General features: G+C 46.8%; 1 protein-coding gene across 3 annotated transcripts; it reads right to left on the minus strand.

Moving 5' to 3' along the window:
• Positions 1 to 586: 586 nt before the first annotated feature.
• Positions 587 to 15,750, minus strand: IL5RA (interleukin 5 receptor subunit alpha). 3 transcript variants are annotated; one of them, XM_066195657.1, is made up of 11 exons: positions 15,659 to 15,750; positions 13,266 to 13,376; positions 11,944 to 12,089; positions 11,501 to 11,639; positions 10,816 to 10,948; positions 10,544 to 10,734; positions 9,413 to 9,558; positions 8,831 to 8,969; positions 7,586 to 7,682; positions 2,818 to 2,899; positions 587 to 1,052 (listed from the first exon to the last, which is right to left on the minus strand). In XM_066195657.1, the coding sequence occupies exons 2-11, from the start codon at positions 13,333 to 13,335 to the stop codon at positions 960 to 962; spliced, it is 1,236 nt and encodes a 411-aa protein (XP_066051754.1). In that variant the 5' UTR covers positions 13,336 to 13,376; positions 15,659 to 15,750; the 3' UTR covers positions 587 to 959. The 3 variants fall into 3 exon arrangements, with proteins under 3 accessions (XP_066051754.1, XP_066051756.1, XP_066051755.1); XM_066195659.1 differs by lacking the exons at positions 587 to 1,052; positions 2,818 to 2,899 and adding an exon at positions 5,101 to 5,191; XM_066195658.1 differs by lacking the exons at positions 587 to 1,052; positions 2,818 to 2,899 and adding an exon at positions 7,062 to 7,152.
• Between the last annotated feature and the right edge of the window lie 1,382 nt (positions 15,751 to 17,132).

A 17,132-nucleotide genomic window follows, 5' to 3' on the forward strand; every position in this document is an offset into this window, starting at 1 on the left:
GAAGTTCTGTTTTACACTGAAATGTGGTGCCTGAGTGCACAGAAGGAGCAGGCACAGCACAGCTTTGCTCACAGGTTCTAACTGTACATCAGCTGCCCAAGCAAACTAACTTTTGTCTTAAATAACCTGCAAAATCCAGAAGTTTTTGGTGTTTTATAAAGTCCTGAGCCAGATCAGAGAATCACAGAATATTCTGAGTTGGGACAGGACCCACCAGGATCGAGTCCAATGGTCCCTGCAGGGATCAAACCACAACCCTGGTGTGATCAGCACCGTGCTCTGGCCAGCTGAGCTGATCCCAGGTGTTTCCCTCCATCCCAAAATGGTTCAGTGTCGCTTCCAAAGGAAAATGAGGTGCCTTGGAGGAGTGCAGAGGACATTGGCCATGCAGAGCCCCCACACAGGCTGCTCTGGCTGCACAGTCACACCTGCCTTGACCCAGGAACTGCGATCCCATGGATGTTTTTCGGGTGGAAATTCACCTTTTCATTACAAAGTGTAGCAGCAAAGGCCAGGTGAGTGTCCCTGCCCTCGCGGTGGCCTTGCTGTGCAGCACTGGGGGTGACAGCACTGGCTGATTCCCAACTTTTTTCTTCTTTTCCCAGTGTTTGACCCCTCTTGGTCTGCCAGGACCACCTTGCTGCATCCACAGGGCTGTGCCAAAGCCAGTTTGCATCTCCAGTTGTCACAGCAAGGTAAAACAAACATCCAAAAGATTAAGCTGCCAACCAGAACAAAATGAATCCATTTCCCAAGCTTTTCCAAGCTTCCAAAAAGCTTTTCCAAGCTTTTTTTTTTTTTTTCCCCCCTACACAGCCCTTGTGCCACGAACTCAAATCCTGTTTGAGCTGGCGCTTCCTGCTCGGTAACAAGGCACCTGGTGGAGGTAAATTCTGCTCCCCAGTGGGAACAGGGACACAGAGAGGTGACACTGCCTTGGTGGGTGGCACTGGAGCCTCTCAGAACACGGAGTCATCGAGGACGCTGCAGGAGAAGCCGTCAGCCAGGCTGCCCACCTCGGTCTCCGTGGAGCTGGTGCAGGTCCGTGCTCTCTGCAAAGCAAACACCCCTTGGAGCTGGGAGCTTGGGCTGGGGGAGAGCGGAGTGTTCAAATTGGTGTATTTGGAGAGGGATGAACCCCAAGTGGTTCGTGGTTTAGGAGCTCAGAAGCATTGGGTTCAACAGGAGGGCTTTCACCCTCCGGCTGAAGCTCTCACAGAGCTGCTCATCCTCTGTCCCTGGAGACCTGCACCCCCAAATCCCCCATTTGCCACCTTTTACCACAGGACAAAGAGCCCAGGAGGAGCTGGAGGGCACAGAATCATGGAATCATTAAGGCTGGAAAAGACCTCCAAGATCATCAAGAGCAGCCTTCAATGAGATCCCACCACAGCCACTAAATCCCATCACAAAGGGCCACATCCAAAAGCCAGGTGGGTTCTGAACTCTTCCAGGGCTGGTGACTCCAGCACTTCCCTGGGGCGCCTTTCCCAGGGCCTGACCACCCTTCCCGTGAGGGATCATGGTTTGGGGCACGGGAATGTTTCTGAATCCACGGCAGCAAAGCCCACGGATGGGGGCCCATCCTGACAGAGCTGCACAAACCAGTGTGCAGGGCTGCTGAGCTGCAGGAGGGAGCAGAAGCAGTGGCTGAGCTGCTGGGGAGCCCTGCAGGGTGGCAGGTGACAGAGCAGGGCCCAGCAGCTTCCCACGGGCCACCACCGTGCAGGGCTTTCGTCACCTCACCCCTGTTTACACCAAATTTAGGAACTGAGTGACCCCAGCAAACATCTTCCCTCTCCCTGTGACCTCAGCAGGGACCTGGGGGATGTGCTCACCTCTCCCTGCCAGTGCCACCGGCCTCGTGGCTGTGGTGCCAGCAGAAAGCCTCTGGCTGGTGTCACCTGCCGGGGCCAGCTCACTTTGAGCAAAGAGGCTGAAAACCAGGCAGTGCTGCTGCTCAGAATGTGAACCTGCCTTTGCAAGCTCACATTTTCCAGCTGCAGCATTATCATTTGCCTTTTCTCATGTTCTTAGTTGGGATGCCCCAAGTCATGGTGTTTTACACCATTTAATTCAAAACAAACATTACATGATAATCTTTTAAGCTTGTTTCCTTGAGCAGATCATGGAGTAAGAACAGTATGCAAAAAAAAAATCAACCCCCTTGTTCCAAGGGGCCAAAGGAAAATCAAGTTGTTGAGCAGCCCTTCCCCTGAGCAGACAATGAGGGGTTTTATCTTATCTGTAAGGTAAAGGTATTTATCAGAAGGAACAGCAAAGGCAGAAAGGCTTAGGTCCAGCTTAAAAGCAGGAGCAAACCATTTTGAATTGTTAGGCTGAACCAAATCAGCTCTCCAGGAGTCAGCCTGCAGCCCTCTGCCTGGATGGGGAGAAACTGCATTTCCCTACAAGAGGCAGAGCCACAGGTGTGCCTGAAATTCAGTGTACAGAGCACTGGACAATAGCACTTCATCCCTCTGTTCATTTTGAACCCTTCCCAAAACACAACATCTGCTAACACAGCCAGATCCTCAGCTGCGGCAACTGGGACCTGTCCTGGGCAAAGGGAGCAACCACAGAGCGAGGTGAGAACCTGCCCCAGCAGTGAGGGTGGCAAAAACAGCCTCAGGAATTGCAGATTCGCTGGGTTTGGTGGCCATGGGGTTGGACTTCATGGTCTTGGAGATCTTTTCGAGATTTAACGATTCTATGACCCTCTTTGCTCTCAGCATTACAGGGGAAAAGCAGCACACAGACAAAAACATTCATTTTGGTTTAAAAAACAAACAAACAAACCAAAAAAAGTTATTTTACCTCGTAGTCAACTGGGAAAGGGTCTCGGAATTTGTTGCTGGGCGTTGGGATTGGTGGGAACAGTTTACTCCAGACGTGGTTTCTGTAAGAAACAGCAGTGCAGGGATGTGAGAGAGTGTTCCTGGAGGATGAGGGACACGGGGAAATAAATCAAACAGCAGCACGGGCTCAGCCCCAGGAGCACCTCCAGTCAGGGATAATGGTCCCCACTGGGGCCGAGCCAGCTGTGCCACCCTCCCAGGACACCTCTGGGCCCTGGGGACAGGCAGGTGACAAGGAGGAGGTGTGTGAGGCTGTCCCCAGCCTCTCCCATCCAGTGCCAGAGCTTTCAGGGCTGTCTGGGGAGAAATGAATGGCTCTGAGCTGGCTGTTGACGCTGCTGCTCCTCCCGAGGGCTCTGCTGTCATGTACCTCGTTTGGACAGCCCAGACAAGCTGCCTCGTGCTCAGGCTTTGCTCTCTGGACACGAACCGCCAGTGCCTGGCGCCAGGAGAGCAGCCACGAATAACTGTGTGCCGAGGGAGCCGGGAGCAGGCAGGGGAGGGCACCGGGCAGGGCTGAGAGCAAACGGCTCTGCCCAGGGCTGAGATAACTCATCCTGCTGCCACCCTCTGAGAGCCCCTTCCCTGCCTGGCGCTCCCTGGCCTGGCCGGGCTGGCAGCACGGGGGGTTTGTGATGGCAGGTGCTGCAGGGGGAACTCTTCCTTGTCTTTGATATGTGCCAGAGCTCAGATCTCACATTCCAGGTGCTGAAACACCTGGCTGGCTCCACGGGTGGCACCATGTCCGAAAGGGGCAGGTTTTAATGGGAACTTACTGCTCAGGCCAGAGCTGGTATCCAGGGTCTGTTCTGGAGGAGGCAGAGATGTGATCATGCTGTGGGGCTGCTGGGGCCAAGGGCAGATCTGCTCCTCTGGCCCGTTTATTTTGGGACTGTCCCCCTGGCTGATTGTCATAGACAGGTAGAAGAATTACAAAAGAAAGGCCTTATGAAATCAGGCCTGGCTCTGCTAAAATTGCCAAAGCTGGCCTGGCAGTTCTTCTAGGTGCAGCTAAAGAGCAATTTGCAAGTTCCCATGTGAGGCTGTTTTGAGAATGAGAAGTTCATTTAACACAACAATAGATTCTGAGGGTGAGAAAACAAATGCATCTGTGTAAGCAATAAGATTTGTCCCGTGAGAACCCACAAAGGAAAAATGTAAACCTGTCTAGAGAGAGAAGATTTGATAGACAAACACAAGAGCCCTCACTGACCAATGGACTGAGTTTCACTGTATTGGGTTTAACACAGTGCCTGCTGAAATTTCCTACAGACAGGAGCTTTGTGAGTAAAGAATTGCCTTTCTGCAGGAAGAAAATGGAGGATTGGCTGATTTATTCCAACAGCTGATGTCTGCTCAGTTCAGTGCTTATGTTCTTAGGACTATTCTTCTTCCCGAAGCTTTCTGAGTTCTGTCAAGTTTACCTTTATCCTATTACTATTCTCCTGGTGAGGAGGAACACTATTTTCTGTCTATCAGCTTGGAGCTAAAGCTTCGTGGCTGAGCTGCTGCTGCATTGAAGGTGACATTGATGCTTCACTAATTATCAGGTGAAGGGAAGGGCCACACCACACTGCTCACCCCACAGACACGAGCTGTGGGAGCTCTCCCCTCTGCTGCAGGGGATGAGGCTTTGGGAGGGAATTGTCCAGCCACAAATGGGAATATGGGGAGGAAAAACAGGCTGTGAGGTGTTTGGGGGGGAAACATTTGCATTTTTGTTGTTGTTGAAATGCTGGACCACAGCAGAGCCAGTGCTGGGTGCAAAGGAGCAGCCAGGCTAATTCCTACCCACCACTGGGGTGGGACAGGGAAGTGCTGCTGCTGCTGGAGCTCAGGGGTGGGGCAGGATGAGTGCCAATGTTATTACTGCAATAACATCTGGCATCATCTCCATCATCTCCATCCTCTCCACTCCTCCTAAGGGCCAGGCCTTTGTGCCCTTACCCAGGGTAGCTTTGCCCTCTCGTCTTCACCAGCTCTCACAAACTTATCAAAAGGCCACACCGTTTCCCCTGCAGCTCATCTCAGCTCTGGTTTATCCCACTGCTGCGCAAAGGACCCAACAAGAGTTGGTTCCACCTGGAGCTGGCGTGTTCCTCGTCGTGCCGTTTGCCAGCGAAAGATTTTGATGGAGCCGTATCAAAATCATTTATTGAGGCAGCGAGAAGCAAAAATGACACGTCACTTCTGGGAGGGGAACACTTAAGGAAGGGTGCCCAATGAGAAATTTCAGGAGAAATGAGGCAGAAGAGTGTCCATGGGGGCTGCTTTGCAGGGAGGAGTTGCTGGGGTGGTGCCCTCAGAGTGGTTCTGTTCTTTTTTGGAGGTTACTGCAAAGTTGGAGTTATGTCATTAAAAATCTCAAAAAGTCACAAAAAGCATCCCAGGCATCTCTGTGTGCACAGGTGAAGGCACAGCCTTTCCATGATCACTGCTGGGACCTTCAGGCCTTGGACACACCCCACGGGACCCCCGTGCCTTAAATCAGCATTTCAGGGTCCCTGGGTTTTTGTGCTGTGTCTGTCTTTCTGAAATTCCCACTCTTCCCACAGGCTGTGGCATGAGAGCGGCAGAGAGAAACCAAGAGATGCAAGCAGGAGAACAAGCTCTCCTTGCTCTGTGGTGAGACTGAGGAAGGATTTGTTTGTGTCAGAGTGGCTCCCCTGAGATTCCCCCTGGAGTTTTCCCGAAGCTGGCAGGTGAGTGCTGCTCGTGGGGTGCAGAACAAGGGGTCCCTGGGTGACCACACTGATTTTGGGGTGAGGAGGGCACTGAGTGCCCTCGTGCCAGAGCAGGTTACTGACTCCATCCTCCTGTGGGCTCACTTCCAGGAGAAAATGTTATTCCTAGGGAAGCACAGAAGCCGCTCACTGCTAAAGGCAGAGGGCAAACCAGGAAAACATTCAATTGTGAGTTTTATCAGGACTCTAACCCCGTCATGAGTGAAGGGAAAAGCCTGCCCAAACAGTCCCAGAGGGCCCCTTTGCCTTGCAGCACTCCTCCCAAATGGTGGGCTTTATCCCTGCTGCCTGCAAGCGCACAGAAAAATTTATAGACCTCTTGGCTGTAATGAAATTCCTTCTAATGGCTGCAAATCGCACGAAATCTGCAACGATTCCGTGGCCAGAATTGCAGAGTGCACTCCATGAATTTTCAAGAGCAGTAAAAACAGAGAGTACTAATGAAACTGTGATCTAGGAAACCTGCTCGATTTTTCTTTTTTTAATATCTGCAGGTACAAGCCCTGTGTTTCATCTTCTGACGCTTCCCCATCCTCCCAGGGTGGGTTGGGGGTTAGAGGAGGACAAGGAGCAGCAGGGAAGGGTGGAATAAGGTGAGCAGCTCCATGAAATTCGGTGTAGCAGGGAGGTAAAATTTTCATCACGTTAGCAAAGAGAGAAGGTAATGAGCCTTTGGGTGTTGGGGAATTTTATACTGGAGAGAAACTCCTGCAAGCAACCAAGGTAGCAGCAAGCAGCTGAGCCTGGAAAAGCTCCCTGAAATTTGGATTAAAATCATAAAGTGCATTAGTACAGCATCTCCAAGCTGAGTAGAATTGTCCCCTGGATTTATTTCTCACCCTGTATGTGCTCCAGGATCTCCAGAGGGGGTAAATGCGATATTCAAATGCTTGCAGAGCTCCACAGGAGAACGTGGAGCAGTGGGAGTGCTGCTAGTGGTGTTGGTTCTGCTGTCCCAAAGAGAGAGGAGAGGAGAGAACTGGAGAGGAACCTCCAGCAGCTCCAGGTCAATCCATGAAAGAACCATGTAAGTAAGACAAACTTGGGGATTTTCAGCAAGACATCAAGGCTGCAGAGCTGGGGACAGGTGTGTGACACAGGAATAAACTCCCTGCGGAGTTAAACATATTATTTTTATTTATTACATCTGTGTTACTGCCAGAATCCTTCCTGAGCAGAGCTCTGCTAATTCAGGGCACACAGATTCAGAGTTAACACCAGTTATCCCCTCAGAACATCTCTGCACACGCGATATTGGATAAAGGAAGCACAGCACGGAGAGGAAAACAGCCAAGGATGCACCAGGATGGCCAAGAAATGACAAGGCACTAAAGAAATTAATAAGGAATTAGCAATTCCTTTAAAGGGAGCTGTTTATTGTGGAAATAACAATTCCAGTTGCTGCTTGCTGCACGTTTCAGGGAGGAACTTCTAATTTAATCCATCACTTATGATTTGACTGTCACAGACACAAATCCAAAGTGTAGCTGGGCTCTTCCTCACTGCACATTTGGGGAGTTTTGGCCTTTACTCTATAGCATCCAGAGCCTCTGTATAATTAAAAATAAATTCAATGTTTCAAATACTCAAAGCAAACACCAGAGGTCTGGGTATTTTGAAATCTCTGAGCAGTTTTCAGCAGGGATAAATGAAGATTTCGGAGGAAATCACTGACCCAACCAGGTGCTTTTAAAGTGAAGGAATGAGATAAGGACAAACAGATTTTTAACAAATTTTAACAAATTCACCTCACTCAATAGATGGGTTTGTGATATAAGGTTACGTTGGATAACTCTCTGACCACACCAATTCTGCTGAATGTTATTACTGATAATTAATGAGGCTGATTATTTTTGCTTTGGATATTTAGGTAAACTCAGCTTTTTCTCAGAATCAGGCAAAGCTTGTGACATCCCCCCACATTTGTTGAATGCCTGGTCTTTGGTTATATTGTAATTTTTTTAAAAAAAGCTAACTACTTACATTTTGCATATCATAGCAACAAGCAGGAACGTGCAGGACGTGGACACGCAAAGCAGAGTGAGTATCCAGGCTGTGGAATTCTCCAGTTTATTTTGCCCTGAATTTGAAGGAAAAAAAAAAAAAAAGAAAAAAAGAAAAAAGAAATTAAATGTATTATTTTAGTACAGATTATTTGAAATGTGTTTAGAATTTAAATCTTAGGGGCAACAAGCCTCTAAAAACCCCTTTCCATGGGAAAAAAATTGAATTAAGTGGTCCTGTCCTTGGCCATTGCTGAGATTTAAGTAAAATCTTAGGGAAGACCAACTTTGTTTTGCCATCAGAATGAATTTTCCACGTTTGCTGTGTGAGCCAGGTGGGGAGAGCCAGGGGGATGTGTTGGAGAAAGGAGGCAAAACACTGAAAATTTAAATTTGTGATACAAGAGGGGAAATGCAGTAAACAGGAGAGTGTAACAGAGTGTTTTTTAAGAGAAAACAAGGAAGTGAAGAAACTCCAAAGATAAGAGCAGAGGAGGATGTCTAAGAACAAACAGTTGATAACGTGCAGTGATAAAGGAACTGTTATTTCCAGAACAACTTGCTCAGCAAGCAGGAAACACAAAACAGAGTGGGGCAAATGATCAGGCTCCAAAGATGCTAGAATCATGTTCTTTTTTCCTCCAACATTTCAGGAGTGAGATAATATTAGTAAATTAAATTCAAAGCCCTGTTTCCCTGTTTCCTGTTAAAATTCTGTGATGTTGGGCGCGCTCCTGATGAGGCAGCATTTGCTCCCCAGCAATGGGGATGTTAAAAGACGCTAAAAGATGTTAAAATTTTGCTCTTCTTTCCCTCAGCGTTGAAGGGGTGAGAGAATTTCAGTGAATTAATGGTTGACATGGTCTCTCACATTTATTTCCAGCATGAACATCACAATGAGGGCAGGGAACCACCTGAAAAAAACTGAAGTGATGCAAGAAAAGGCCTTGAGTTTAAAGCAATCTCTGGAAATATTCACAAAGCATTGCCTAAAACCAATCCTCTCACAAAGAATTTATTTTTAATGGAACAGATTTAAATCTCTTTGGCATTAACAAGGGTTTTTTTTTCCCTTCAAATCCCTGTTTTCCTGTTTCCTGTTGGAATTCCAGGATGTTGCACATGCTCCTGATAATGGGAATAATGGCAATAATAATGGGAATAAAGAGGCAATAATGGGAAATATTCCATTGCTGCCCAGGAATGGAATAATGGGAATTCTTACCAACATAAATGATTTCACTCCAGTCACTCCAGAGTCCTGGGGCACGGCAGATGTGGTTGTGGTTGGCCCTGATCCTGACAGAATACCTGCTGCTGACATCAACCTGCACCTGGAAACTGTTGGAGGGGATCCTCAGGATCTGTCAGGAAAAGGATTTGTGCTGTTAGAGATTAATTGTGACTCAGAATTAATTAATTAAGACTTATTCAGAAAACAAATTTAAGCTACGTTTATATTTTCATTGTTTTTATTCACTGCGAGCAGCTGGCCTTGCGTTGGAGGCTCCACTTTTAAAGGTGGGACTTCTCCTAACACACCAATATTCCAGGGAAAATTCCTGAAAAAAATGCCTCGTTTTCCCCTTTGTCCTCCAGATTCTCAATGCAGCATTTTCAAGATGGGTGAAAAACTGTTCTAAATCCAGATACACAAACTGAATAAATCAAATTTTGTCCCGCTTCCCCAAGTTCCTTGGGGATGGTTTGTTGCAGATATAAAAGGCATTGAGGAAAAGAGGAAGGCAAATTCCAGCTGGAGAGGACAGGGATGTTGGATAATCTTGGATGCTGGAGGAGCAATTACCTGCTTGTTACCTGACTTCAGGTTGATGAGGTAAAATTCATATTCAAAACATTCCTCGTGGAAAGGAGAAATTGGCTTCTCCCACGTGGCCAGGAGATCATTCTGCTGCAGGGATATGCTGATATTTCTGGGAATATTCACTTTCTCTGCAAAAAGAAAACAGTACTGGTGAGTTATTTACAGAGTTTAAATATTAAAATACAAGTTTAAATAGTAAAAACTGGAGCATTTTATAACCTGATAGTGTTTCCAAGTAGGACCTATAATTATTGAATTTATTTCCCTTTCTGGACTGAAAAGATAAGGATTTAGGAGGAATAACTACATTGCTGGTAATAGTCATAGGAAAACAGTTTGGAAAATCCACTTAAAAGTTTTGGAAAATTAGATTACTGGGGAAAGAGGAATTTATTAAATTAACTTCCACGGAAGTATTAAATTAATGACAGAACAGTTAGAAAAACTTCACTTCCAGGAAAAAGAAAATGCAGATGTAGTCAGGAAAATTATTGAAAAATAGGAAAAAAATTGAAGGAATTCAGCTGCTGTCATGGGGATGATTTCTAAGACGAAAATATGTGATTTTTTTTCTCTTAGTGAAGAAAAAGAGAACTGTTATCTGTTTACCAAAAAAGAAAAAGGCATGGAACTAATGAGGGAAAGTAAATTATTTGTGTTGATGAAGGAAGGTAGACAATCACGGCTGATATTCCCTTTATTCCACACTCTAATGCCTTCCTTTACAGGACAGGGTTAACTTAAACACCACGTGTCTTATTCCTTTTAAAGAAAGGCTGTAAAATGGAAGGTAATAAAAAGTGTGTTTTGAGGTATATTGACTAAATCAACTGAAAAGTAATATTGGGAATAATGCTTTGGCAAACAAACAGAATAACTAATTGCCTTTACTAGCTTTTAGTTATGCCATTCTATAATTGAAAAGAGATGATTAAAATCAAATTGAGCTAAAACAATCCAGTTATTGCTTCCAATTTCCTTAAGATGACTATACAAAATCAACACATCCTTTCACCTGCATCAAGGACCACTCAACCCAAGAGAATTTCCTCACATTTTGACAATCCTGCTAGACATTTTTGATTATTGTTTTTTAAATGTATCCCTACTCACCGATGGCATTCTGGTTAAATAACTGCTGAAAAGGCTTGATTGCAGCACGTGGGCTGGAGCCATTAATGTGAATGACAATGAGCTTGTCAATCTCTCCAGGTTTCATCTGAGTCCCTGAAAATCTGCACTCAGTATTCCTGTTCCACTTGTCTTTGGTGTAAGTGGGACATTCCTCAGTGTGGGTCTCGTACCTAAATGAAAATGCTGGTGAGACAGGGTGCTGCTCTTAAAAGAAATTCACTCTGCTGCCTGGGAAAGGAGCAAAGACCAACCTGTAAAACAGAAAGTATTTGGTGTCTTCTGGTGCCCCTTGGCCAGGGAGCCACGCGCAGCGGAGAGAGACATTGCCAGGGATGGTGACACGAGTGACACAGGACAAGTTGGTGACAGAGGTCCCTGCAGCACCTGGGGAGGCAAGGAATTACAGAGCAGAAAGAAAACCTCACTGCAAAAATCATAACAAGTTCCTGTTGCTAAAACACTTGGATTCCAGTTTGGAATCAATCAATCAATCAAATTTCCAGATACTTCCAGATTTCCAAATTTCCAAATTATTGCTGTGTCTGTTGCATCCAACTCTCCTCCTTATCATGCAGGTCTGTGGGTTGGGAAGGATGCAGATTCCCATGCAGGAATAAAGGAAAGCTGTGGCACACAGCACGGTGTATTTCACATGTAACAGGGCAAAATATCCTCAGGTGCACCACTCTAGGTTAACTCAGCCTCAGCATGGCATTGTCAGAAAATTTTATAGGTGTTATTGACATTTTGCACCTCCAGATTGTTCTCCAGGCTCCACTGCAGCACAGAAAGCTCTGGACTAAATCCTTTTGTAGCAGGCAGAGCGGAAAACGCTGTATATTTTTAATTTGAAAGGACTAAACCTGTCACCTTTTAATGTTCAGTCCACAGAATGGGGCAGAGCACAAAATCCAACCCTTCCCTGGGTTTCCTGACCTGGCAGGGGTGGGAGCTTTGCCTCCACCCAGTCACTGCTGATCTCAAGGTCCTCCTGGAGGAGCAGGGTCCGCACACACGCGGAGAAGCCGTCGTGCAGCGCCGCCGTTCGCACGCTGTGAGTCCTCCTGGTGTCATACTTGGAATAAAAAAACATCAAATAAACACCACAGGGGCTGGCAGGCAAAATAAGGGACCTGCAGAGACCGAGCCAGACATTGGGGTGAGTTCAGTGAGTTGAGCTGAATGGGGGAGCCTGTTAAATCAGGATCCATCCTCCCCTCAAGGTGAAAACTGCAATTCCCAAGGCTCATCCCAGCAGAGCTGTGCCCAGAGGGATGGCTGAGAGGGAATCCCTGCAGCTCCCAAAGCAGTGTTTAGATAAAAGAGAACAGCAGGGATTTAGCCTTCCTAGGACCCTTGGCTGATGTTTTGTCTCTTACCTCCTCTGGCACAGGGCTCAGGATTTTCACGTCGTATCTAATGGTGGAGTTGTTGTGTTCCTGAGCAGGGTTTGGTTCCCAGTGTAACAACACTTGTGCTAAAGCAGAGACTCTGAGGGTGAAGTTAACAGGAGGCAAAACCTGAACTGGAAAGGAGGAAACAGAAATATCCATGGATGTCCAATCCAGTGAATTGTTTAGAGAAATATCTGTTTGCAAGCAGTGAGCAGTAAGAGCAAATCATTTCATGTCAGTATTATATTCTCTCAACAGCTCCTTGTAAAATATTTCTAACCTGTAACAAAAAAAAAACCTTTAAATAACCAAAACCCCATCAAATAAGAGTTTGTTAAAACTTAGCTCCAAAACTGAAATTTTTACAACACTTTCAACTTGAAAATTACTATGGTACACTACATTTGGCCTGTTAATTAGGTTCAGAGCTTTCATCTTGGTCCTCATTGTCACAGAGACACGGGGCTGATGGAGTGATCAACTGCATGAACAATTCTCACCCACATCAGCTGGCAGGAGAGGACAACCTGGGGGGCTTCCAAAGAAAAGGCTGCCAGCCAAAGAAGCTGCATGTGAGAGCAGAACCAAAATGATGAACAGAGGAATTAAGCACAAATGGAAGAAAACATAGAAGGATGGGAACAATAATTTGAAATGACAGGGCAAGAAGGATTCCTGGAGCTCCCATGGAAATGAGGAGGATCTCATGCTGGGGGAAATGTTAGCATATAAATAGCAAGGCAGTGAAATAATCAATCTGCTCCCTTCCAGTTCTTCAGAGCCTGCCCTCCTTTATTTGCCAAATCCAAGGCAGTTGAAGGCCATCAGCACCCCTGGGAGTGTCCAAGGAAGGCTGGATGTGACTCTGAGCACCCTGGTCTGGTGGAAAGTGTCCCTGCCCATGGCAGGGGGTGGAACTGGGTGGGCTTGAAGGTCCCTTCCAACCCAACCCATTCTGGGATTATTCCATCATCAGCCCCCACTTCTCCTCTCCTGTGATTGCAGCCTTTGGTGCCCAGGAGATCAGTTTTCATGCACAGACACAGCAGTAGGAAGACTGCCCCATAAAGGCTCAGAAAACCCCAACACAAGTTGTGTCTCCACAGATTTGAGATTCTTTCCTCCCGGAGCAAACCAGGCACCAACTGGGAACAATCTGGGACAGGGGACAGTCCCAGGAAGCAGGACAGCAATGGCCTGGTCCTGTGCCTATGGCATGCCAGGAACTGCTTTATCCACGTGTAGAACACCAAGAAGGACCCTGGGCACCCACCAAAGCACAGCCCTGGCAGCTGGAAGCTCCTCACCTCCTGCACCTTGAGGTGTGTCTGTTGTCCAAAGGAGGAGCAGGAAAACTCTCACCCCGGTGGCCATCATCTCTGGGTCAGCACACGTGCCTTGTCACCATTTTACAGGAGCTAAAAAGGAACACAAGGCAGGGCTTAAACACCCAAACCACGGGCCATGATCTATCCCGTGACCAAAGGAGTGAAACTGCTGCCTTGCAGGGACAGACTCTTCTTTTCTTGCAGGAAAATGCTTCTTGTGGGAGCTAAATTTAATACAGGTACCACCGAGCGCGTTTCATCTTGCTCCCTCTGCCAGCCCTCTCTGAAAAGCTGCTGGTTCCAAACCTTCGTGTGGGGATGTTCAGAGCATCCATGGAATGAGAGCATTGCTCCACGGAAAGTGAGTCAGGTTGGCGTGGACTGGCTTTGGGAAGAGCCCCATTTCCTCCAAGAACAGAAATAACAGTATTTTTAGCTCCCACTCCATATGAAATAGCTGCTTACTGGGATTTACTTTCTAGTTACTCCTCCAATAAAGCTCTCCAAAGACACAGACACTGCTCACCTCAAGGCTAATTCTCCACCGTTAATTATTGGGTGTAAGAGAAACCGCTTTGTTTGTTTCTAATTTAAATGAACATCAATTTTTAATGCTTAAACCCGGCATTTTCCTATGGATTGTTTTGTGAATTACTGGGAGGGGGAAAAAAAAAATCTCTGCGTAATCATTCATGCATAACCTCACATAAATATGGGTATTCAGAACAGCAGCTTTCCAAAATGTTCTTACTGAAGAGAAATGCACCCTCCCAGCCCAATCTCACCACCTCCCTGGGGCACTACAGCAATTGCTCACACTGAAAACATAATATTTTCCAATGGTAATGAGCAGGAATAACCCAGGGACTGGAAGCACTCCCACTGATCACAGTTGGAATAATTCTGCTGTACAGTAACTATTTCTCAAAATGCAGTCTGAGCGCTGAGTTCATTAAAATGACACATCATCTACAGTAAGAGTGTGTTTTTAATGTCCAACTCCCCTCATTATCTGTATTCACATTTTGTGCCTCTCTGCTTCCCTGACAGCCCAAATGTGCACAAAGGCAGCTGAAACTCGGGAGTTTGTTAATGGATTATTCCTGGGGAGCCAGGGTTTGATTTCGTGTGCATTGGGTTATGGAATGACATCTTGGCCAGGCTTTTTGGTTCTCCAAAAAATATAGCAAATCACAGACAATGGGACAAATATTCTTTACAGCACACATTTATGCCTGCACAAATTGCTGGCATAGACTCTAATATCTTTTCTCTCTGTTTAGAAGTAAAAAATCATTATCCTCACACCCTTGAAAATAAAAAAAGCAACTTTGGGAAAGAAGCTTCATTAGCTTCACTGCCGAGAGCATTCACTCTTTCTTTTTTCCTTAAAAAAACAATGACTTCAGTCCATTATTTTTTAAAAAATCTTTTAAAAGCCTCATGTTTTGCAAGTGCTTAGCATTCACATCCACCTGAATAATGTCAGTGTGTTGGTTTCAGGCATTATCATAACTACAACAGCTGATTCTCCCTTGGGTTTATTTAAAGTGAGTTTGGGTAGCTGAGGATTTTTCTTTTTTATTTGTTCACAAAAAGTTGAGGGCTCTGATTTTTCTTTTCCCTATACTTTCTAAAAGATTGCAAAGTTGTTTTTTGGGGGTTTTTTGGGTTTTTTGCTGCCTAAAAGCTTGCATGTGTTAGATCTTACATTTTCTGTGCAGCACCTCACCGACCTGAAACTGGATGTAAAACGTTACTGTAATTCAGATGAGTCCCAAATTATCATCCTGTTCTTTTCAGTTTATTTCTTCTTGCTTCGTTTTCCAAAATGCCATTTTTCTTTTTCTTGCTGCCAGACTAAGACTGAAAGCCCAGCTTTTGGAAGCTGTATTTCTGCAGCTGTGCAAGACCGCAACCCCTGAGAACAAACTGCAGCCTGTGACACCCCGTTTCATGGGAGAAATTGCTGAAAAGAGAATCAAAACAAGTGTATGCAAGTAAAGAGGGCAGCTAGAAGGCTACAAGAGGATTATGCTTCTCACAAAAATGGACATGGTAAATTTTCAGGATAAAGTTTTGATTATGTTTTGGTTTTATCAGTAATAAGCAGAGAGGAAAGGGGATATTTCCTTTGTGCAAGGAATATATTCCTTTTAGAAGCACAGCAGAAACCCAAAGCACAAAAACCTCCTAAAAGCAATGATTTTCTCCCTTAGAGCTGATGTGTCCCAACACCTCCCAAGCGAGGAAGAAGCAGCAGATTCCAGGTGCTTTCCCCAGTGTCAAGAGACTTTAAAAAGCAGAACGTCTGCAGCCTTCAAAGCAAGGACAAGGCAGAGCCAAGGCACAGCAGACACCCCGGGGGTTACCTGGGGATCCCAGAGTCCTGTGAAGAGCCGGCTCTGTCTGTTCCCCATCCTCTGGGTGCCCTCCCTGTGGCTTTCTCTTACAACTGCTGCCTTTCAAGAACCGCTGGGGTTGGCACCTCAGCAGAGATGGCCGAGGACAAGCGAGATAAGCACGTCTTGAAAAAGGGAACTGTGGATGTAACCACGGGGTGAAAGGCTCCATACAAGCATGTTCCAGGCCAGAAATGGGTTTATTTTATTTAATGAGCGTTAATTATATACAGCGGTCTGAGAGCTCTCTGATGATTTTACAGGAGCAGGAATGCGACGACTGACTGCAAAGAAAGAACCTACAGCCACACTGCTGATATCCCCTTTTATTCCTCCCCTAGAAAACCAAACCCAGGCATTGCTGGAAAACTGTGCATGTTTTGGCCAGGTTTTTTAATGCCATCTTTTCCAAAGCTCTGGATATACAGCTAAGGAGACACCAGTAGCATTTTGGGAAGTACCAGAGCAAAACCAGCTTCCTAGTATTGTGCTGAGAGCTTTGAGCTGTGATCCCTAGGGTTGGATAACTTCTGCACTGCCCAGAGAAGCTGTGGCTGCCCCATCCCTGGAAGTGTTCGGGGTTGGACGGGGCCATGGAAGGTTTTTAAGGATTTTAAGATTTTTAAGGATCTTTAAGATGATCTTTGAGGTTCCTTCCAGCCCAACCCATGCCATGACTCTGTGATGGTAATGCAGGCTCACAAACAGGACAGGGAACAGAATCCAAGCCAAGGGAGGACCGTGCAGAAAGCGGGGCTGTATGTGACGGTGTTTTAGGAAGGATGAGAAGAAGGCTGAAGACTCACCCTCATGAACAACCCGGAATCCAAGTTATTAATGCGCAGGTGACGCCAGCTTGGAGGGGCTCAGAATACAATTAAAGGCCCTGCCAAATTGGTGAAAAATGGGTGTCATTCAATGTGGTTAAGATCTCAGCTGCACTTAGACATTATCAACTGCACATTAATAGCTGTAAGTAATCAATTATCACTCGTAACACTGATAGCATCCCTGGATGCGGTTAAGAAAAGACTGAACGAGGCACTCAGTGCCATGGTTTAGTTGGGGTGTTGGGGCTGGGTTGGACTCGATGATCTTGAAGCTCTTTTCCAACCTAATCGTTCTGCAACCTTTTTTATGAATCACACCGGGCTAAGAGCGGGCGGGGCGGCCCCGCTGAGGGGGAGGGGGCGGGGCGAGGGGCGTGGCGAGGGCTGGGCGGGGCGGAGCGAGGGGCGGAGCGAGGGCGGACCGAGGGTTGGGCGGGGGCGGAGCGAGGGCGGAGCGGGGGCGGAGCGGGGGCGGAGCGAGGGCGGAGCGAGGGCGGAGCGGAAGCGAAGCCGGGCGGAGCGGGGGCGGAGCGGGACCCGGCCCGGCCCAAAGTCGGGGCGGCCTCGTCCCCAAGCCGGGTCTAAAGGCGGTGCCGCCTCCTCCCCGCGGTCGG

Source organism: Chamaea fasciata, unplaced genomic scaffold (genome assembly GCF_029207755.1).
Source record: "Chamaea fasciata isolate MVZ Bird 193981 ecotype frontalis unplaced genomic scaffold, bChaFas1.0.hap1 SCAF_13, whole genome shotgun sequence".
In the NCBI taxonomy this organism is placed as follows: domain Eukaryota; kingdom Metazoa; phylum Chordata; class Aves; order Passeriformes; family Sylviidae; genus Chamaea; species Chamaea fasciata.

What these genes read in the sequence shown, in the direction of transcription:
- IL5RA (XM_066195657.1), bottom strand. Translation starts at nt 13,335, where the DNA reads ATGATGGCCACCGGGGTGAGAGTTTTCCTGCTCCTCCTTTGGACAACA. An exon ending in AAAGCTCCCACCCCTGCCAG is followed by an intron (nt 10,949 to 11,500) that starts GTCAGGAAACCC and finishes TTGCCTCCCCAG; the next exon opens with GTGCTGCAGGGACCTCTGTC. An exon ending in CTTTCCCAGTTGACTACGAG is followed by an intron (nt 1,053 to 2,817) that starts GTAAAATAACTT and finishes TTTGCTTTGCAG; the next exon opens with AGAGCACGGACCTGCACCAG.